At 54.2% G+C, this 20,279-nt stretch overlaps 4 protein-coding genes across 11 annotated transcripts; 1 reads left to right on the forward strand and 3 right to left on the reverse strand.

Annotated features, from left to right (window-relative positions):
- Positions 1–914: 914 nt before the first annotated feature.
- Positions 915–4,175, reverse strand: vcam1b (vascular cell adhesion molecule 1b). 3 transcript variants are annotated; one of them, XM_085927248.1, is made up of 7 exons: positions 4,121–4,175; positions 3,190–3,489; positions 2,783–3,088; positions 2,429–2,680; positions 2,078–2,341; positions 1,474–1,734; positions 915–1,398 (listed from the first exon to the last, which is right to left on the reverse strand). In XM_085927248.1, exons 1-7 carry the CDS (start codon positions 4,158–4,160, stop codon positions 1,244–1,246), a joined length of 1,578 nt encoding a protein of 525 aa, XP_085783374.1. In that variant the 5' UTR covers positions 4,161–4,175; the 3' UTR covers positions 915–1,243. The 3 variants fall into 3 exon arrangements, with proteins under 3 accessions (XP_085783374.1, XP_085783373.1, XP_085783372.1); XM_085927247.1 differs by having other exon boundaries at positions 1,502–1,734; positions 2,078–2,680; positions 3,190–4,161; XM_085927246.1 differs by having other exon boundaries at positions 2,078–2,680; positions 3,190–4,161.
- A 301-nt stretch (positions 4,176–4,476) lies between these two features.
- On the reverse strand, positions 4,477–11,914 carry cdc14ab (cell division cycle 14Ab). Of its 4 annotated transcripts, none has more exons than XM_085927252.1 (16): positions 11,225–11,914; positions 10,236–10,326; positions 10,092–10,167; positions 9,396–9,488; positions 9,227–9,306; positions 7,950–8,016; positions 7,802–7,864; positions 7,643–7,730; positions 7,336–7,566; positions 7,106–7,244; positions 6,876–7,035; positions 6,695–6,804; positions 6,554–6,592; positions 6,087–6,197; positions 5,764–5,858; positions 4,477–5,677 (listed from the first exon to the last, which is right to left on the reverse strand). In XM_085927252.1, exons 1-16 carry the CDS (start codon positions 11,316–11,318, stop codon positions 5,664–5,666), a joined length of 1,551 nt encoding a protein of 516 aa, XP_085783378.1. In that variant the 5' UTR covers positions 11,319–11,914; the 3' UTR covers positions 4,477–5,663. The 4 variants fall into 4 exon arrangements, with proteins under 4 accessions (XP_085783378.1, XP_085783377.1, XP_085783379.1 ...); XM_085927251.1 differs by having other exon boundaries at positions 5,752–5,858; XM_085927253.1 differs by lacking the exon at positions 5,764–5,858.
- Positions 11,915–12,819: 905 nt separating this feature from the next.
- Positions 12,820–16,212, reverse strand: rtca (RNA 3'-terminal phosphate cyclase). Its single transcript, XM_085927238.1, has 11 exons — positions 16,025–16,212; positions 15,759–15,859; positions 14,986–15,129; positions 14,790–14,913; positions 14,637–14,695; positions 14,404–14,545; positions 14,227–14,345; positions 13,517–13,575; positions 13,346–13,440; positions 13,177–13,281; positions 12,820–12,973 (listed from the first exon to the last, which is right to left on the reverse strand). The coding sequence occupies exons 1-11, from the start codon at positions 16,067–16,069 to the stop codon at positions 12,881–12,883; spliced, it is 1,086 nt and encodes a 361-aa protein (XP_085783364.1). The 5' UTR covers positions 16,070–16,212; the 3' UTR covers positions 12,820–12,880.
- A 668-nt stretch (positions 16,213–16,880) lies between these two features.
- On the forward strand, positions 16,881–20,230 carry dbt (dihydrolipoamide branched chain transacylase E2). Of its 3 annotated transcripts, none has more exons than XM_085927232.1 (11): positions 16,881–16,985; positions 17,349–17,517; positions 17,598–17,673; positions 17,874–18,055; positions 18,319–18,446; positions 18,539–18,782; positions 18,847–19,013; positions 19,193–19,270; positions 19,342–19,533; positions 19,683–19,754; positions 19,830–20,230. In XM_085927232.1, exons 1-11 carry the CDS (start codon positions 16,941–16,943, stop codon positions 19,995–19,997), a joined length of 1,521 nt encoding a protein of 506 aa, XP_085783358.1. In that variant the 5' UTR covers positions 16,881–16,940; the 3' UTR covers positions 19,998–20,230. The 3 variants fall into 3 exon arrangements, with proteins under 3 accessions (XP_085783358.1, XP_085783359.1, XP_085783357.1); XM_085927233.1 differs by having other exon boundaries at positions 16,977–17,116; XM_085927231.1 differs by having other exon boundaries at positions 16,979–17,093.
- The last annotated feature ends 49 nt before the right edge of the window (positions 20,231–20,279 follow it).

Here is a 20,279-nt window from a genome sequence, read left to right on the forward strand (position 1 = left end):
GTTCACGAGTCGTGAATTGCGTTACCCGTTCAGTGACGAGTCAGTGACGCAACTTCCCGTTCACGACCAGGTGAGTGGCCGTTGCCAACGGATCAGTGTGTAGGTGTTGTATTATAGAAAGAAATGTGTTAATTCCCCGAGCCAATTATTATTATATATAATTCTTTTTTTTGGGGGGGGTAGTTGTATTGTTTGATGTGTATGGGTTGTGTATGGGACGATTCGCAGAACGATTCGTTTGAACGAATATTTTGAGTGAACTGATTCTAAAGATTCGGTTCACCTAAAAGAACTGGAATTCACATCACTAAAGGGCACTTCCGGTGGGCTGCTGCACTTGATGTGAACGGCAGATGGCAGTGCAGGACAGCTTTGGGACTGACGCCCGCAGAGTGCGCCTGTGAACGGCCGTGCCTGTGACTTTGTGCGCCTGACATTTGTGAAGCCCCAGTTAAGAGAAAAAGAAAATCTGGAATAATGCCTGTGTGCACGACTGCGTTGTTGTTTGTGTAAGCCCGCGCACGTGTGGCTTATCGCATCGTTTATTATCTTAGAAAAGACTGAGGGACGGGCGCGATCCGGCCACCTCCGTACTGCTGATTCATCAAATCTCCTCGGTCGGCGTGGAATGGGACGGAAGCCAAAACTCCTGCTCAACGCCTCACGTCTTCCAAGATCAAAAGATGATCTTATTCAGCCGAATTTAAGTTTGCAAGCGGGCAAGCAGGATGCATCAGGAGGGACATTGAAACGCTGACATGCAGCACAATCATTGTTCGTGGCCTGCAAAAGGGTCACAGGTCGCAGGTGGAAAAACACAGCACACCCAACATTTGCAGAGTAGCTCCCCAACGACGCTTTCTGTTGCCTGGTAAACACCAAGGCCCAGCTCGCGCACAGGCTGGGAACCGGGACACAAACTCTGGCCACCAATGAGCACAAACCCCGTTCAGGGGCTCTCTGGCCGCTTGCCAGCAAAGGCAGCCTTGCAAGACAAATTGGGCAGAGAGCTGGCCACCTTGACTGCCTCACTGGCCCTTTCTTTATTCCAAGTTGATGAGCTCCAATGTAAGCATTGGCGAGCGAGCGAGGGTTCTGCAACCTCATTTGACAAGTCAACAGTGGCAAAAATGGCCACTTCAGGCGGGCAGGTGTGGTCGGGGGTCTTTGCGGGCTGCAGCGTTCAAGCGCTGAAAGGGCGCACGTGGTGGCTGGGGTCGGGGGTCTTTGCAGGCTGTGGCATTCAAGCGCTGAAAGGGTGCTGTTCAGGCGCAGGGGTGGAGGACGTCAGCCGGTAGGACCCTTTCTTTTTGGACCTTCTGAGGTGGTCCAGGACCAGTGCGGCGGCAACGGGCACCAGGATGGCGGCGAGAGCGGGCAGAGTCCGAGCACCGGGCTCTGAAACACAAAGACCCCAGTAGAAGTTGGCCCAACAGAAAACAAGGGCAAAGCTTAGGGCAGCCAAAGCGGCACCTGTCACGCTGAGGCGGAACGCTCGGACCTGGTGGCCCAAGAGGTTGCTGGCGTTGACCCGGTAGAGGCCCGAATCGCGCACTGTCACATTGAGCAATCGGAAGATGCCGTCGGCGGAGCGGCGCCGCGTCCCGTCGGCTGCTCTCTCCAGGACGACGTCCGGCGGAGGGAAGCCTGTGCTCCGGCAGGACACTGTAACGTTCTGGCCCGCCGACACTGCCGCCGATGGCGCGACCACCACCGTTGTGTTCCTGGGAGGAGCTTCGGCAAACATGTGCACAGGACAAGATTGGGATTGCATCCCTGTGGCCGGCCAAAATGCCCACCGCCTTGAGTCTTTTGCAACGTGTGCTTTCTCTGACGACTCTTTTGCATTACGATGAAAGAAATGCAAATGAACAGCAACGAAATGAAAAGTTCTGGTCATCTTGCAACCAAGAACCATTCAACTCAGCTCATCTGCCATATTTCATAAGAGAAGACAAATGATGTCAAAGAATGTGAAAGATGTCATGCCATGTGAAAGATGGCATCAAATGACCCTGTCGCAGTTGCACGGTTTGTGTGTCGTCGTCACCCAATTGCGTATGCTTGCGGTTCTTACCCGCCACAGTGACATTTTGTGTAGCGCGTTGCGTTCCCAAGGGGTTGCTGGCGTCGCATCGGTACTGGCCAGCGTCTTCGGGTCGCACAGACAGGCTAAAGGTTAGCCAGGGGGTGGAGTCAGACCTCCAAAGCTCCACCCCCTCCCTACTCAGCACCAGGACGGGGGGCGGTGCTCCACGGGAGCGACAGGTAAAGTTGACACGCTGGCCCTCCATAAGCTCCCGACCCGGGCTCACCGACATGGAGGTGTTGCTGGGCGAAGCTGCGGGCAGCCCAAAATGGCAGTCACGCCTGCTGACCCGTGACCTCTTGCCAGCTGTGCACGAGCGCGCACAGAGTAGCTTCTCACCGTTGACGCGCACGCGGACAGCCTTGCTGTCTTTTCCCTCGCGGTTGCGGGCCTCGCAGCGAAACTCTCCCGCCTGCGCGGCCAGCACGAGCTTCTCACTGTGACCTTTGACCTGCAACGGCCCGCCATCCTCGGGTCTGAAGGTCCACGTGAGTACAGGTGCGGGGTTGCCAGACGCCGAACAGCTCAGGATCAGGACGGACCCCGACGACACCGTGCCGGGGTCCGACAGCGCCGTCACCACCGGCGCGACTGTAGAGAAGCACGCTGCCATCATCATCATCATCATCATGGCTGCCATAGCAACGCCAACTGGCAGGCCAACATAGCATCACACATCAGCATCGTACTTACATGTCACGTGGAGGCGAGCGACGGTCTGCCGGGTGCGTTCTGAGGGGGGCAGGTTGTGCAGTTCAAGGGTGGCTCTGCAGGTGAGGTTCTCGCCAGACTCCGCCCTCTGGGGCGTGAAGGTGTAAGCTGATTGGACGGAGGTGGCCCCGGCCTCTCCCGGCACGCTGCGCACCACCTGACCTCCCCTCAGCCAATCTAGAGTCAGCATCTCGGCAGGGTAAAGGTCACGCAGTTGACACGTCAGTGTAGACTCCTCCCCTGCGCGGACGGGGTCATGACCTCGGATCTCCGGGTCTGACGGGAAGGCTGAAAGACCAAAGCGCTGATGACGTGACTGACGGCTAATGAATCAATCGATCCTTCTAGCTCCGTGCGTGTCAGGCTGTCACGAGCGTGCTCGAGCTGACCGTAAAGTCTGATGTGTGTTTTGGCCTGTTTGTGCTGCTCCCCACAGGTGACTTTACACAGCAGGGGACCTTCGTGCTCCATATCCACGGGTTCAAAGGTGAGCAGCGACAGGTTGTCCCCTTTCCGTACACGGGCGTTGAGCGGTCTGTCGTCGAGCGGCGTCCACGAAATGACGGGCGTGACGGGGCAGTCGCTGACGGAGCACGCCAGCTGTTGCCGCTCGCCCAGTTTGAAGAGCGGCCCTCTGGGAGAAAGATCCACCTGCAGAGACACCCCGCAGCGGTGCCACGCCAGCACACCTGCACCATCGCGGCAGCACATACGCTCGACAATGAGCTGGGAGTTTCAACCATTTTTGATGCCCTCGCTGGGCAGCGAGCAATGGAGAGAAAGGCCCTACCTACTTGGAGTGCAAAGACGTTTTGGCAAACTTTGGAGTCGCGCCGCTTTGCGCTAAAGGCGAGTTCCTCCAATGGGATTCTGTCCCTGCAGCTGGCGTGGGCCCACTAGAGGCCTGAATCGCGCACCGTCACATTGAGCGATCGGAAGACACTGAGGGCGAAGCGGCGCTGTGTCCAGTTGGCCGGGGGAAGTCTGTGCTTGTTTACTCACAGAGCAGGCCTTGTCTTAAGCCAGCTCAGGGACAGTTGGGACTGCACCAAAGCGGCCCTAACTCTCACGTCAAGATGTCATCCTGCAGCCCGCAAATGGCCCCCGGCTGTTGGTTTGATAGGGGGTCTAAGCAATGAAATCTAAAGATGCTGCTGTGATTCGGGAGTCTTTTCCACCAATGTTTTCAGTCTATGCATTGTTATCCGACCAAATCAGGGGTGTTCGATTGTGAATCGACGGTTGATATGAAAACACACCGGAGGAAACAAAAGGTAAGGTCTAGTCTTGAACCTCAGCAGCAAAGGTAGAAAGGCTCACCTGAGAGCAACAGGCAGACGAGACGAAGCCTGGCGGTCATCACGGACGGACGGACGGCGCCCAGGCAGGCAGGCAGGCAGGCAGGCAGGCAGGCCCAGCGCAGTTTGGCGGAGCAGGCGAGCGGGCCTCCGGGCTCTGTGCTTGTCTACATGCATGTGAGCGAGCGCATTGGTCTCCGAGAGAGAGAGAGAGAGAGAGAGACAAAGAGCGGGCTCCCTCTGCCCGCCGGCACGGGAACTGCGCACTTCCGCTCATCCCTCGTTTTGACACTCATCTCATCACCGGGCTGCGATTGACTTTGGCACGACGACAACATATTGGGTCACAGAATGTGACCATCAAGAGAAGAAAACCCGTCAAGAAAAATCATTTATTTCCTTCTGCTTCACGGACTTACAAGAAAACAGATGTCTTTCTCAAATAATCAGAAACATCAACGGGGAAAATAAACGCAAATGCTGTTGTCATTGCTCAGTGCTCGCTCGGGAAATCGCTTTCGTGCTTCCTTATGGTCTACATCAGGGGTCCCCAACCCCCGGCCCGGCCGCCAAGCCGCACAGGAAAAAAAAAACCACAATTATATCGACGATCAATTCATTCTGGTCAAGACGCCCGTCTCGGTCACGTGACATATTTTCCCAGTCGAGCCCGCAAAAACGAGTAAGAGTTTATTTTGAAAAAACATTTTTTTTTGGGGCAATTCTCTCCCAATTACATCCGTCGCTGTGTCCCTTGACACAAGACGCTCGTCTCGGTCACGTGACATGTCACCCCAGTCGAGCCCGCGAGGCAAGCAAAAATGAGCAAGAAAACAGAGAAGTGGAATCGAACCCGCCACTTCCTAACTGTGAGGCGGACGTGATATCCAGTGCACCACCGAGCCGATGATTTTATTTCATCGTATTTAAATATTTATTGTACATGTATTATTTCTATATTTATAAAAAGACCGAACAACAAAAATATAACCGGTCCGTAGCGCAAAGAAGGTTGGGGACCACTGATCTACATCATCATCACAGTTATCAGTGAACAAACTTCAAAGTCTTCAAATTTAGAGCAAGACTGGGACTTGGTTCCCACGAGTCTTACTTTCTAATTCTTTCCTATAACAAAAACGACGGAAGAGGTAGACTGGAGCGATGGTGTGATTGGTCACAGGTCCACAGATGACCAATCACCTTAATCAAAGTCAGGAGAAAGTGACATAAAAAAAAAAACATTCAAATCCAACATTAAAACTAGACTTCGGCCTGGGGCTATTTGGTAGTGCTGCCCTTACACCCTTCCGGTGTGAGTCACTCATCTTCTCACAAAAGGTCAGGTCATAGGTCGCTCCTCATCGGGCCTTTCCGAGGTGATGTCATTGAAAAAATGAGGACACTGAAGGTGGTAACCGTGATAACAGAATGGCTGTTTCCCCCATTTGATTCCGACGTCTTGATTGAAACTTTCCTTCTTTGCTTCCCGTGACACACCTTGGAGGTCCTGGAATGCGTGCGCTGCATTCAGGGGACATGGGACCTTCTAGAAGTCGATGCAGTCAGACCGAAGCGACTGAAAAACAAACAAAACTCAAACCTTTACGTGACACGCGCTGCCAGTTCCTCATGATGACGATGTGATCATACTTTTCACGAGACCTTTTGTGGGTGCGTCACACGATAGCGTTTGGGGCACGGGCACGTCAAAACGCATCCACGGCAAACACACACGTGCGGTCGCAAAGGAAACATTCCTGGTAATGGCACAGCAAAGCAATCCGTACAGAGGGGCGGGGCCAGCGGACTTGCAGGAATGGAGCGCCTCAGATGGCGCCCTGACATCAACAAGCTAGCGTACCCACTCGGGAGCAAAGACAAGGGCGTGCGCGCATCGTTTATGTGGCAGAGCACGAGTCATGTGAAGACAACGGCCAATAAGCTGAGCGAGACCAAAGGGAGAAGGAGCGAGGGAACCGTCTCACCTCAAGCCGCTCGTCGATAAGGAGCTGCGAGCGATCCTCGCGGAGGACACCGGCGACTTGAAGGACTTCAGCGGTGAGGGGAGGGCGACGCCTTCAGCACCCATTCGCAGTCTGACAACGAGACGCCATTGGAAATTCTTTGTGGCATTTTTTAGGCAGAATTTTGTCAGGGTCTCGGTTGTCACCAAGCACAGGCGAGTATCGGAAGCAGATACGGCGAGTTTTCGGGATGATTTGGCACTTTTTTGCAAAGGGACCTTATTTTCATCTTTGGTTCTGTGATGCAGTGACTCTTAGTGGAAAGCTCTTTGATTGCAATGATCCAACATTGCTTTCAGACTTATTTAAAGGCCACTGGTATCAATCAGTGAGTAAATCTTTGGTCTGGGTTGTCACATTGTCGCTATGTTGGTCATGCGCCCATCCTATCTGGGTATGTGTTTGTGGCGTGCGTGCGCTGAGCTGACCTGACGGGCCGTGCGGGCGTGCCGCCACGCTGCTCCACCCTGCAAGGCAAAGCAACGCAGATAGATGGATGTCATTCAGAGCTCATGGAACTTTTGACTGACGGGTGGGGGAGGGGAGTTGAGGGACGGAGTCACTTATACCTCAAAGCCGAAGAAGAGGCGGCGGCGGCGGCGGGCCGGAAGAGTCGGCGACCTTTAAGGGCTTGCAGTTTGTCTCCCTGAGTCGGAGGTGACCGATCACTGGCGTCGTCCTGCGGCGACACAACACAAAGGCGTGTGTCTGTGTGCGTGCGTGCGTGCGTTGCCGCGCACTTTTGTATACCTGGCGCAGGTAGTCCTCGGCGAGGGAAAGTTGCACGACGTCGTTTAAGGCCAGGCCCTTCAGCCCGGATGCCAGGTCGCCGACGCGGTCCTCGTCCTCAGCGGCCTTTGACCCTTGCAAGCGATGGTGGTTTCCTAGCAACCAAAGCCACGCCTGCTTCCTGCCCACAAACAAAAGTCTTGGTCACAAGGGAAGCCAACGGTAGGCAACGCTGCCTTTTTCCGGCTCACTCTTCCAGGAAGTGCTGCTGAGGTCCAATGACGGAGCCGGGCCTGCAGATGCGGATCCAAGCGATGGCTTCGGTGGCGCTGAAGCGGTAGTGCTTCATCAGGTAGCAGCCGATCAGCGTGCCCGTCCTGCCCAGGCCGGCTGCGGGCGGCGCAAGCGCGTAAGAGTGGGAGGGCCAAGCGGGCCACGCATGCGCACGTGCATGCACGTGCGCGCGCATGCACTCGCTCACCTTTGCAATGCACAGCCAGGGCACCAGGCGTGGCGTCGCACAGCGCAAGGAAGCGCCCCGTGATGTCATCACCAGGCGTGCTTCCATCCAGGAAGAACAGGTCCCAGTGGCGAAAGCCGCCATCGGTGAAGCGGGCCGCCTCGTAGATCTTCTTGTTCAGACGCACCACCGCCACCACACCACGCGACCGGAAGTAGGGGAAGTATGACTCAGGCGCGTGGAGGGGGTAGCCTGCAGGTTCCGGGCCCAGTCCATCAACGGTGGTGACGCCGCGCATCCCTTTTGGGGAGGTAGCCACAACACTCACCGTTCTCCATTTTGCTTTTGGCATGTGGTCCACTGAAGGCCAAAAGTTTTCCTGGAACAATCCAGTTCAGGTCTCCATTCTCCACGCGCTGAGCATAGGCAGAGTCAACAACGAGGAGGACAAGAGGGAGCGGAACGGGACAGGATGGCTGCCCCCTACCTCGTAATGCTCGTACTCATCCACATCGAAGGTCTCAAAGTCAAAGAACCCATGTTGGAGAGCCTGAAAGCACAGCCGAAACAACATCAAGGCCACAGGCCAGCAGTTGCCTGGAAACAACACGTTGGCACAGGCGCTTGCGACTCACCTTGCGGATGCCCAGCAAACAGTCCAGAACGCTCAAGTTGAAGGTGCATTTCCCAAACGACGCATCCCTACGCACACACGCCATCAAGCACATTGAGAAGAAAACGGTATGAGCAGAAACACTCGGACAATTTCCATTCATTTCCCAAACGACACGTCCCTACGCACACATGGCATCAAGCATATTGAGAAGAAAATGGGATGTGCAAAAACACTCAGACGATTTCTATTCGTCACAAAGCCCCTCCCTCCGTGAGTCGTCACCTTATCGCGGTGGAGGGGTTTCATGTTGTCTGGGGCTTCATGCCCCTGCTAGGGTCACCCGTGAGGGGCCAGACAAAGCACGGCTCACCAAAGCCCCTTATGACCACAAACGAAAATGGACTTAGTTTTCCATCGCCCAGATGCGGGTCACCGGGGCCCCCCTCTGGAGCCAGGCCTAGGAGGTGGGGCTCGAAGGCATATTTTCGAAAGAAAACGTGGGTCACCCTTTCCGTGGGCTCACCACCGGCCAAAGGGGTCGGGTGCAAAGTGAGCTGGGCGGCGGCCAAAGGCGGTCCGATCCCCGGCTGCAGAGGCTGTCTCTGGGGACATGGAATGTCACCTCTCTGGCTGGAAAGGAGCCCGAGCTGGTGTGTGAGGCAGAAAAGTTCCAACTAGACAAAGTCAGACTTGCCTCCACACATAGTTTGGGCTCTGGTACAAGCCCACTCTAGAGTTGCCCACGGTGAGAGGCGTCGAGCAGGTGTGGGCATACTTATTGCCCCCCGGCTGGGCGCCTGCACATTGGGGTTCACCTCGGTAAACGAGAGGGTAGCCTCCTTCTGCCTTCAGATGGGGTGGGATGGGTCCTGACTGTTGTTTGTGTCTATCCACCGAACGGCAGCTCAGAGTACCCACCCTTCTTAGAGTCCCTGGAGGAAGTGCTGGAGAGCGCTCCTTCTGGGGACTCCATCGTTTTACTGGGTGACTTCAATGCTCACGTGGACAATGACAGTGAGACCTGGAAGTGGCTGGGGAGAGGGACATCTGGGAGTCCCTCCTAAAGCGGATAAGCGGAAGAAGATGGATGGATGGATGGATGGATGGATGGATGGATGGATGGATGGATGGATGGATGGACAAAGTCTGGTGAAGACTTGGGTGTGCAGAGGCTTTAGGGCCAACACAGTCCAACAGCTGCTTAACCCTGGACGCGCACGTGCAGCCTTTATCCCTAACGTGCACCTGTAGACACACGCAGATGTAATTAAGAGCCTGAGAAGGCTTTCTGTGGACCTGAAGGGCAGGTAGGCGGCGTTGGATCCCGACACCAAAGCTCTGTAAGCCTCTTCTGGAGTTTTCTTCAAGTAGATCACCTGAAGCACACAGACACAATCAAGGTGAAGATGGGAGCCAGCTTGTACATGCACGCGTGCGTGCGTTTGTTGGTTGGTTGGGGTCTCACCGCATATGCACCGATGAGCACGGCAGCGTTGGAGCGTTTCCTCTGGTCAAAGCTGCTGTAGTGCACGATTCGCTTACGGCTCAGCGTGAAGGACTGCGCGCACACACGGACACCCAATCAAACCTCAGCCGGCAAAACGAGCAGCACTTGCAAAAGCAGTGCAGCTCAGCTTCCGCGTTTCAGACGAGGGTCAGGCGACACCGCCCCTGAATCAGGTTGGTTTTTTTTTGGCCACCAAAGACAACATTTAACATGACATCAATTAATCGATGAAACAACAGCAAAACCAAAACGTCAAGTCTTTTGACCGTGGGCTCAGCATTTGGAGAGCTCGCCGAGGCAGCCCTCTTTCGTTTGTGAGCGCAACGTGCCGCTCGCTCTCCTCTTGTTTTTCTTGTTTCGTGGTCTGAGGAACGTGCCAATGTGGCTGTTGCACTTGTGGTTGGTTTGTTTGTTTTGCCCAAAAGCGCCTCTGTGCTGCTGAACCAAACCAAAATATGGCGGCGGCACGCAGGTCACTCAAGAACAGAAACCGCTGCACACTAATGTTTCTTATTGGGTGGAAGAGTCTCTGCTGCGCCTTGACAATCAAGATTTTTTTTTCTCGGCCCAGCCAGCCTATCTAGCCTGTGACACAGTGAGACTGTGAGGGCGCGGTGGACATTCCAATGGAGGGCGGTGGCAGCGGCAACTCACCTTGAGCTTCTTGTTGAGCTTGCAGCAGTAGCGGTACAAAACGGCCAAGTTGAGGGGACCAAAGTCTGCATAAAAACTGGCCAGACAGAGTACAGGAAGCAAATGAGAAGCCCGCCAGGAGGCCCCTGGAAGGCCGCTACTCACTTTTCGTAGACAAACTCCTCATCAGTGCAGAAGTAGTGCGTGTTGGCCGTGCTTTTGGGTTTGCTTCGTAGCGTGGCGAAATACAGACGCTCTGGCACACAAGAGGCAAGTGTCAGGATGAATTGCCACTCTGCCAGGCACGCACAGGGGATCAGGACTGCACGCTTTGACTCGCCCACCTGGATAGTTCTTCGAGCCTGTGATCAGGGAGTCGGCAATGGCCGCCAAGGGAGTCCTTCCATATGACCGACTCCCCGTTGGCCAGAAATTAAGATTGACAAAAGTAAACCGCACTCGCACGTGCGGTTACTATGGTAACGATCTGCTGGGAGGCCCGATCCACCTCATCTGTCGGCAGGACTCCAATTGAGCTTCTCAATTGGTTTTTTTTGGGGGGGGGGGGGGGGGGGGGTTTTGAGACAATCCTCCGGAGGGAACACATTCGGGCCCGTCTTGTCAACGAGGGGAAAGGTGGGAATGCAAACGGACCGCTAAATTGAGGCTCCTCACGCAGCCTAGCTGGTATGATCGGCCTGTCCGCCTCATCTCACTCGTCAACACAATCCCAAGGTACTTGAGTGCCTCAACTTGGCTGCAGTGTCACATGCCCGACCCTATTGGGACCAAGATGTGGTGGTGGTGGTGGTGCCTAAAAGACCCACACGGCTCTGACTTGCAACTAGAAGAAATGTTCTTGTAATTTCTGGCCCCCCAAATTTTCAATACAAACAAATATACACTTGGGATCGAATTGGGGGTGAGGTTGATGGCCTTCGACCTCAAAATAATTTGACACCCCTGGCCTAAGCAAGCGACCAAATTGATCACTTACATGTCTTTGTCCCAAAAGTCACAAGAGCTTTCATTCAGAGTGCGCATTATTCGTAGAAGGTGTCAAAAAAGTTCACTCAACCGCTTTCCGTGACGATGGTAAATTGTCTTGCAAGTTTCTACTTGTATTTTAACATAAGTACGTGTATATTCTTCACCTTTGATCAACTCTGCGGCTCCCGGTGGTTCGGCATCGGCGTTCGTCACGCCAAACAAGGCGGACAGAACCGGGCTGTGGGTGGGGTAGGTCATGTGGGTCCGTCAAAATGCTGGACGCTCAACTTGTCGACTTGCAGGCTAACAGCGAAGCTAGCCGTTCCATCAACAAGTTGTCAACTCGGTCCTTAACTTCCCATCACGTCGCCAACACGCACGCGCTTCTCTCGGGCAAACTTTCGGTGGCTTCTCACGGCAATTTTCAATCGTTCGTCAAGTCAGCGCGCGTTCGCATGTAAGCACATTAGCTGTGTTCACCGTCGGCGGCAGTCCGAAAGTGAGATTGAGCAAGTCCCCTAAACGACTCGTTACCACGGCGACTAGCGCTTCCGTGCCGAGTGCAAGCAACCTATCATTGCACGGAGCGATCTGTGCTGCCTTCAGGGTTCCTGGGAACTCAGCCAACTTCGCGCTTCTCAAGAAATCAGCAAGGAAATGACGTCGCTCGCCTAATTCTCACGGACCAAGTTCGAGCTCGCCGTTGCTACAAATTGTTCTGAACGTTCTGCGAATTTTCGTCCAATTCAGAAGTTAGGTAAATGTCTCAGTCAAGATAGTCAATTGTATCGCTGGTTGTGCGAGCGCTTTTCGCCTTTCGGTGTTTATGATTTGACTCCTCACATAACCTTCGGACAGCTTGCGGCTGCTTTTTCTTCAACAAATTCTTCACAACTTGTCACAGCGAGTGTCAGCAAACATCATCATGACGCCACAACACTGTTTCCGAGTAAGCTGCGTGCCATCACAGTACGTGCACTTTTTGTGTCACAGCACTGACGTCGCACTCACCTGCAACCAGAGAGATCCACACGCAGTTAGTGGTCGCTCTCGCAGGCTGGACGAACTGCATTGCGCTGCAGGTCGGAGGACTGAGTGGGCAACTTGGGGGGGGGGGGGCTGGTCATGTGTTCCGACTCTTGGATTTCTTCCACAAGTGTGAGTTTACATCGGGCTCAGCTCCGGTAACAGAGGGCTCGGGTAACAGGCAGAGATAACATCCACAGCGGTCAATAACACTTGGGATGTCTCAGAAAGAAGGCAACGCGTTCGTCACGAGAAGTGGTCATCTGGTTTTGTGACCCCGAAAGAATCGGTTCAGTTTAACTGGGTTGAAGATACTCGTCTGGAAGCTCTTCGCTGGCCAAGTGGGGCCCACATGGGCGACCTTCAGAGAAGATACAGCCTCAACTCAAGAAGGACAGACAGCAGCAAGATGGTTGGTCTGCAGGGATGAGGGCATCAATTGAAATGCTACAAAATGAATGGCATCATGTGCCTAGGACTGTTAAACCAGAGCAGAAAAGGAACAATGAATGCAGGCATCAGCGGCGTTCTATAGGAGGGAGTGGGGCGCTCGAAGCTATCTGAAGGCATAGCGACCGACGTATGTGGCAGCCACACCAACCGACGGGACAAGAAGATGACGTGTACGTGTCTACTGGGCTCACAAGCGCTCACTCATCATCATCATCATCATCACCTGTCAGCTGTGCTTCAGGCTCTGAGCTTGCCAAACAAGAGCAATAAAGAAAGCACACTTGATGCACGCATTTATTGACGATTCATTCGGTGAACTTCAGAGTGGTGGAGCGTCACGTCTACAGGTTTGGGTTGGAGACGCCTGAGCCCTGACATTCAATGACGTAGGTGATGTTCAACTCATCCTCACATTTTCTTATTGCAAACTTTGCCTGGAAAAGAGAAGACTATCGATCAGGGTGCCGTCATGTCATTCGAAGCCAACTCGAATGACAATGATGAGCGCAAAGTGGAAAACCTGCAGGGGACCAGTGAGATGGGACGGATTCAGTTTGGGGCCAATAGCGCAGGCTCGACCTTTGACCCCAGCTCAGATAGGCATGCGTGTGTGTGTGCGCGCGAGGTGACCTCTCACCTGCGTCATCTGCTGGGCCACGTGGATGGCGGTCTGCGTGTGAAGGCTCACGGCGCCTGTTCGGATCCGAGAGGTCCCCTTGGCCAGCGCCATGAAGACGATGAGCTGAAGGAGAGCGTGAGCATCAACACACTGACTCGGTAGCCGCAAATCAGCCTCAGGCGCTTACCTGGTCCTGGAGGAATTCGTCCACGCAGCCGTTGTGGCATATGTTTCTGAGTAGCATCTCTCCGGCTTCGATGCCAATTTTGTCTGCGGGCACACCTGAAAGATGCACACACAAGCAGCCGTCCAGTGAAGATGAAGGTGTGAGGGGACTGTCCAACGCTGCCATCCTCACCTTTCTTGCCCAGAGCGGAACCCGCAAACAGACACCCTGTGGAAGACTCTGCCAAGATTCTGAGAAGAAACAAATGCGAAAAGTTTTAGCAACGCTTCCTTCAGCAACAAAATATTGAACAAAAGGTCCCAGTCGCCCAGGTTTGGCGCGAGTGCCCTTTGCGGATCGCTGTCCAAACCGACTGGCAAAAGAAGCCCATCAGATTTCAGCCCGGTTTGTGACCTCAATATTCAAGTAGCTTGTTCGCTCGATGCCTTCCGACCTGGGAATTCTTACGCTCGCGTTGTGTGAAAGTTGAGGCGCTGAACTTTCACACTGGCGCTGCAAAGCAAAAGGTGTGGCAGCTTGGCCTTGAAGCAACATCCAAAGACCAACCGGCGCAGAAGTTGCTGTCGGCCGTGACTTCCCACTGGCCCGCAACACCAGCGACCGAGCCAGAAAAACAAGTGCAGTGCGACGTCAAAGCGGCAAGCCCGCCCGCTCGCCGCTCACTCGGGGATCTGTGGCAGCCTTTCAAATTGTGCCACCGCAATGACATGATGATGGCTTGTATCCAAATCATTATTATTCTCCACTCTACAGGGGCCACCCGGCAATTTATCGCGTAGCGTAAGGCTCCAGACACCATGATGATGTCATAGTAGATGCACTGAATTGCAGACAAAATGAGGCCCAACCCGCTCCGGCCGTCGCCAGCCACATTTGCTCACGTGATTCCGTTTCCGTTGGCCTTGGCTTTCTCCTCCTGCAACACTTGAATGTTGACGTCCAGCTCCTTGATTTCTCGCCGGATGGTGCGCATGGCGGCCGCTGCCATGTCCTTGGCCAGCTGGACACAAAAACTCTGTCAGACTGGCACAAACGTAAGCACAGAGATGCCGACGTACCCTGAAAGGCAGGACGCCGGCCACGTAGGCCCACCCGTGAATCTTGGTGATGATTCCTCTCTCTAGCAAGGTGAGCGCCTGTAACTCTTTGACCGGCCGCACCGTCGCTGTCACCTCGCCGCCGCCCTTTGGGTAAAAACCTCTGACGCACACATGGTAACATATGAGCAAGTGACCAGGAGGCGCCACCATGCGGCTGGCGACTGTAGTGCACGAGCCCAACCATAATGCACCTCGTTTTGATGTCACAGTCAAAACGGACTCCAAACTTTTCCACAATGGGTTTGAAGACCTGAAGATGTACCAAGATAGCATTAAAGGCCAGCTCGCAGATTGCACGTCCATCTGGTCAAACAGGAGAGGGCGAAGATGACAAGGATGAAGACCTTAAGGATGTAGTCGATTTGCGGTGCCATCTCTGTGTTGGTTCCTCCTCGGAGGCACATGGTGGTGGCGGCGTTGGCATAGAGCGCGCAGGGTAGCGCCACCTGCAGTAAAAGACACACACTCCTGGCACGCCCGCGCCACAATGACTACAAAGCACACATCTGCGCGCGTCAGCATCTTATTGGAGGCGCTCACCCAGCCGTGCGTGTGTCCGCTGTGTACTTTCCAGCTCGAATCTTCCCTGGCGTCAGGCTGACGTTGGTACTGCCGATGGCGCCGCCCCGCAGGACACCGCCGCACATGTCGGAAACCAGCTGAAGGCCGGTCAGGTGTTGAGGCCTGGCAGGGGACACGAGTGAAGGGAAAGCATTTTTTTTTTTTTTTTTTGAGGCAATAGTTCAGGTGGTTCGGGCCTCTTTTCTACGTGGTCATCGACCCGCTACGTATATGATGCCACTGCGCTCTGGATGCGTACACGTTGGCAAAAACACACAATGACAATGATGAGGGCAAAGTGGAAAACCTGCAGGGGAGCAGTGAGATGGGACGTTCGTCGGTCGTTTGGGACATGGATTAAGAAATGACACACGTCTGAGACTTTCTTACTCGGCCGAGCTTTACAATATGCAAAGAATGTATTGAGTAGAAGCCAACATACAAAGCCAACCAGATGTGTGCTTATGAAGAACGCTGCCTCGTTTTGCACAATTGGCCGAAGCCCGATCCACTTGGTTTTTTGCTCAGATGGCCTCTTTGGTGTCACGCTGGAATGGCTCCAACTGAACCAAACAAATTACTCATGGCTTTTGGATAGACAAGGCCAGTCAAGAATATGGTGTTTCCTAGCCCCCAACTGCTCGAAGCCACACGCCTTATCGTTCTCATGATCCCCGCCCGCCCGCCCCCTTATAAGGGAGCCCGGTTGTTGTCAAAGGGGATCTCTCTGTATCCGTGTTTTATTTTTAAACCTGAGTCCCGGAGTGCTCCTTCCTGCTCGGACTCTGGCGATCGTGACGGATGAACCGCTGATGCAGCTGAGGGCCGCCGCCACTCTCAAAATTTGGCCGCCCTGTGAGGAAGGCAAGGCAGAAAAGGAAGCGAACGAAACACAGGAGGGGATCGGATAGGACAGGACAGAGCAGAGCAGAGCAGAACAAGACGCCGGACGCCGGTAAGTCAGGAGCCAGCAAGCGGGCTGCGAACTTGCTCGCGGACGTTTCGTCTCGTCACTCACGCCTTCCATCACGCTGCCGTCGAGCTCCACTGGCGTCGACTCCATCCTAACTCCAAGCTGAATTTCTGCTTGTTATGGGCGTCGCAACTTTGCCGACGTGCTGGAGACCGATGTCGCTCCACTTTCTGTTTGCTGTGCTGCAGTAGCTGCTTCTGCTTTGTTCATGTTTCTGGGCGATGACCTAACCCTATGGGGCATTACCGCTCCAACTGGCCAGGAGTAGAACTGCCAACCTGCAATTTTCTTATTTATTATGCAAACATGTACAACAAACATTGAACAGTGGATGGGGCTCGGACATGGCTTTTACGCACGCCCGGTCTTATTCTATGGAGCTCTCTTCCACCTCCGTGGCTGGAAGTTCAGCAGTTGTTGCCTCGTCGAACTCTTGTTTTGTTAAATAAAGAGCCGTTTACCAAAGCCACGTCTTTGCTTGTACTTTGTTAACGCTACAACAGGGGTCGGGAACCTATGGCTCGTCTGCGTCTGTGTGCCCTGCCTGCGATTGGTTGGCAACCGGTTCAGGGTGTCCCCCGCCTACTGCCCGATGACGGATGGGATAGGCTCCAGCACGCCCGCGACCCCCGTGGGGACTAAGCGGTTCAGCAAATGGATGGATTTATATGTCTCATTTTTACTTTATGGGGAGCACTGTATGCAGCTGCCTGTGGTTGTTTTTAAAGTGGTCTGTAAATAAAGTTGAGCTGAGAATCACCAAGATATTGCTGCGTATTAATTATTTTCCGATTTTTAGAATGACTTTCAATGTACTGGCGTGTAAATCAAATTATCCAAATAATAATTCGGGGGGGAGCCTTTGAAAAAAATCTGATCATTAATGGCTCATTTTCATTAGGAGGTGACGCCACTTGATTGGCGGCTTGCGGGGCGTGTATCCGTGACGTCGACCGAGAAAATGGCGGCGATGACAAGAGGCACTTCTGTAGTCTACAAAAGACTGGTAAGAACACAAAATCCTTCAAAACATAAAGGGCATCGGATGTCGAAACGTTTCTCGGACGAGCACGTTGAGTTTTGGCGACGCGACTTCAATGCTAGCAGCAAAACAGTGAGAATCCCTCAACCCTTACAGTAGGTAGCCTAGCCCAGCATGGTGGAAAGGCGAATGGGCTTAACTTTGTCACACCAATTCAACACACTTGATGAGTCCAGGCAAATGAAATGGCATGTATAGCTGTGAAAATGGATGAATGCAATCCATATGAAATATATAGACAGCCTTATTTTTGTGACTTCAAATGGTCCCTTAACCCTGGACTTTTGAATGGTGTTGACTGACGTGTGTCCTTGCGCTTCCCGTCAGCTGATCCATCAGTACCGCCGGCGATGTTTAAGTGTACAGGAGGCGCACAGAGTCGCCACGCATCGCTTGCTTCCTACCACCACCACCACCACCACCACATTGGACAGGAAGTTGCAGGTGTGCAGCAGAAGATTCCAGATGTCGGGCCGTACACTGCACGGGTCTGCAGGTTGGATACCTTTTGGGTTGTCGCTGATGATGAACCCGCCGCCGATGCTTCTGACAGTCTGTGTATGCGTGAACGTGCAGCGTGTCCGAGAGCCGTGGTCCAGTTCAAACTGTCTGATATCGGTGAGGGAATCACGGAGGTGACGGTGAAGGAGTGGTATGTCCTAACAGCAGGCCGCTTGGTAATCCTTTGCTCATTCCTTTGCTTATTACTACGGCAGGCTTTTCAGATAGTTGCTCCGACGTCTTTTTGCTCACTTCGGGAGTGAGGGTTGAGCAAAGGATTCCCGAAGCGGCGCCGACGTGGCTTGGCTTCCTGTGGAGTGAGCCTTTTCTGAAAGCTTTATGTGCGTACAGGTACGTGAAGGAGGGAGACAGAGTGTCTCAGTTTGACAGCATCTGCGAGGTGCAAAGCGACAAGGCGTCAGTCACCATCACCAGCCGATACGACGGCATCGTCACAAAACTTTACTACGATGCCGACGACATCGCCCTGGTGGGCAAACCGTTGGTGGACATCGAGACCGAGTCCACTTCGGGTGCGTTGAACCGAGGCTGCGTGACGACGACGATTAGAGTCTAGTGTTTTTCCAGCAACCTTTAGAAGAGCGGAAGGTGAGTGCATGAGCGAGTCGTGCCACAGAAGAGCAGAAAGCGCTGGCACATGAATGCACTGGCATGGCCACAATGGCAAAACAAACATCGGCACTTGGTTAGCGCAGACACAAAAAAAAACAAGGCCCGCCCGCGTGTGTGCAGCGTGTGCGCATGTGATGATGACACACTTGTTGCCCCTGCCCAGATGTGATCCAGGAAGAAGACGTGGTCGAGACGGCCGCCATGGCTCGAGAGGAACACACCCACCAGGAAATCAAAGGACTCAAGACCCAGGCTACGCCCGCCGTCAGACGCCTGGCGATGGAGAACAACGTTGGCACTTGCAGCACTCAAACGCTTCCATTTCAGCCTCGATCCTCTCGCACGGTTGCGTTGCTTCAACGCGTCTTGTACTTCTGCTTCAGATCAAGCTGAGTGAGGTGGTGGGCTCTGGAAAGGATGGACGCATCCTGAAGGAGGACATTCTCAACTTCCTGGCCAAGCAAACGGGAGCCATCTTGCCCCCGACCCCCTTTGGGGAGATCCGGACTTCTTCTCCTGCCCCCGCCGGCCCCCACCGGCCCCCGCTCTCGCCGGCCCCCAAGCTACCGCCGCCCGCTGCGTCCCTCCGCGTCACGGCTGGCAAAGATGTGACCGAGCCGCTCAAAGGTCAAGGTTGATCCCGTGTGCGCTAGCGTTAGCGTGGCCTAGCGTCGCGTTTTTGTCCTCGCAGGCTTCCAAAAGGCGATGGTGAAGAGCATGACGGCAGCTCTTAGCATTCCTCACTTGGGGTTGTGTGAGCAAGTGGACCTCAGCCGCCTGGTGGCGCTCCGGGCCGAGTTGAAGGCCGAGGCCCGCGGTCACGGGCTCAAACTCAGCTACATGCCCTTCTTCATTAAGGTTTGCGCCGTTGGTCATAGCTGTGCCTTAAAGAGTTCCCTGCTGCTGGCTTAGCTGACCGTGTCAATAGGACGCCTCAGTTTGTGATGTCGCAGCAGTTGCTTCACTTGACACTGGCCGCCTGTTCTGCACTCCCTTTTACTGACATGTCTGTTAATGCTGCGCCCTCGTTGGCTCAGGCCGCCTCCCTCTGCCTCACCCGTTTTCCCATCCTCAACGCCTCATTGGATGAGTCCTGCCAGAACATCACATACAAGGTGAGGCCCACTAGCCGACATCACGCGGCAACGTTGTCAGCGTGTGGTGTGGTGTGGTGACGTGTCACCAGGCATCCCATAACATCGGCGTGGCCATGGACACGAGCCTTGGTCTGCTGGTTCCCACCGTGAAGAACGTGCAGCTGCTCAGCATCCTGGAAGTGGCGCAGGAACTAAATCGGCTCCAGGAACTTGGTGCCGCCAGCCAGCTGGGAACAGCGGACCTGAGCGGAGGAACCTTCAGCTTGTCCAACATCGGATCGGTGAGTCGGCCGGCCGGCCGGCCGGCCAGCCAGCCAACCAGCCAGCCAGCATTCCTTCAACGCGGCGGTGGCCACTTTCTGCTATTCAAGTCAACTCTCAAACAAACATACAAGCAAAACGCGGCTGGCGTGGCGTGTCGTGTCTGCAGATCGGGGGGACGTACGCCAAGCCTGTCATCCTTCCGCCTGAGGTCGCCATCGGCGCTCTGGGGAAAATCCAGGTGGGCGCATTTGTCGGCGCCGGCTTCTGACGGCATTTCGGGGTGCTGAGTCGCTTCCTGTGTGTTTGTGGTCAGGTGCTGCCGCGTTTCGACATCTCCGGTCACGTGACCCGCGCTCACATCATGAATGTCAGCTGGTCGGCCGACCACCGCGTCATCGACGGCGCCACCATGTGTCGCTTCTCCAACATGTGGCGAGACGTCCTGCAGAATCCAGCCAGCATGCTGCTGTACCTTAAGTGAATCGCTGCCTCCCTCCCGAACATCATGGTGAGGAAGTGGCTTCGCCTCAATGGCCTTCCTGACAGACAGAAAAAAAAGGAGTGCCTGAATAGAGAGGTCACTGTCCACTCCCACTCACAGGCAATCATTTGATCTTGTGATGTGATTATGGGTTTCATGTTACGCTCTTACTGCCTCAGTTTGCCTCGGCACTCTCTTGTATTAAAATAGAACCAAATAAATGGTCATACATCTTTTCGGTTGCTCTTTGAATCAAGTTGATGTGCGGCAAACGAGCACAGG

Source organism: Syngnathus leptorhynchus, chromosome 13 (genome assembly GCF_054491065.1).
Source record: "Syngnathus leptorhynchus isolate UIUO chromosome 13, UIUO_Slep, whole genome shotgun sequence".
Taxonomy (NCBI): domain Eukaryota; kingdom Metazoa; phylum Chordata; class Actinopteri; order Syngnathiformes; family Syngnathidae; genus Syngnathus; species Syngnathus leptorhynchus.

Excerpts from the sequence above, each read along its gene's own strand:
- rtca (XM_085927238.1), bottom strand. The coding sequence starts at position 16,069 with ATGGAGTCGACGCCAGTGGAGCTCGACGGCAGCGTGATGGAAGGC. Across the intron at positions 14,546-14,636 it reads GACTGTGACATCAAAACGAG|AGGTTTTTACCCAAAGGGCG; the intron begins GTGCATTATGGT and ends TGTGTGCGTCAG. Across the intron at positions 13,282-13,345 it reads ACGAATTCCTCCAGGACCAG|CTCATCGTCTTCATGGCGCT; the intron begins GTAAGCGCCTGA and ends GCTCTCCTTCAG.
- vcam1b (XM_085927246.1), bottom strand. The coding sequence starts at position 3,511 with ATGTGCTGCCGCGATGGTGCAGGTGTGCTGGCGTGGCACCGCTGCGGG. Across the intron at positions 2,681-2,782 it reads CGCTCGCCTCCACGTGACAT|TCGCGCCGGTGGTGACGGCG; the intron begins GTAAGTACGATG and ends GCTTCTCTACAG. Across the intron at positions 1,399-1,473 it reads GTTCCGCCTCAGCGTGACAG|AGCCCGGTGCTCGGACTCTG; the intron begins GTGCCGCTTTGG and ends TTTGTGTTTCAG.
- dbt (XM_085927231.1), top strand. The coding sequence starts at position 17,025 with ATGTCGAAACGTTTCTCGGACGAGCACGTTGAGTTTTGGCGACGCGAC. Across the intron at positions 18,447-18,538 it reads GCCTGGCGATGGAGAACAAC|ATCAAGCTGAGTGAGGTGGT; the intron begins GTTGGCACTTGC and ends CTTCTGCTTCAG. Across the intron at positions 19,755-19,829 it reads GCGCTCTGGGGAAAATCCAG|GTGCTGCCGCGTTTCGACAT; the intron begins GTGGGCGCATTT and ends GTTTGTGGTCAG.
- cdc14ab (XM_085927249.1), bottom strand. The coding sequence starts at position 11,318 with ATGACCTACCCCACCCACAGCCCGGTTCTGTCCGCCTTGTTTGGCGTG. Across the intron at positions 7,245-7,335 it reads CCTGGCTGTGCATTGCAAAG|CCGGCCTGGGCAGGACGGGC; the intron begins GTGAGCGAGTGC and ends CGCCGCCCGCAG. Across the intron at positions 6,805-6,875 it reads CCGAGGACTACCTGCGCCAG|GACGACGCCAGTGATCGGTC; the intron begins GTATACAAAAGT and ends GTGTCGCCGCAG.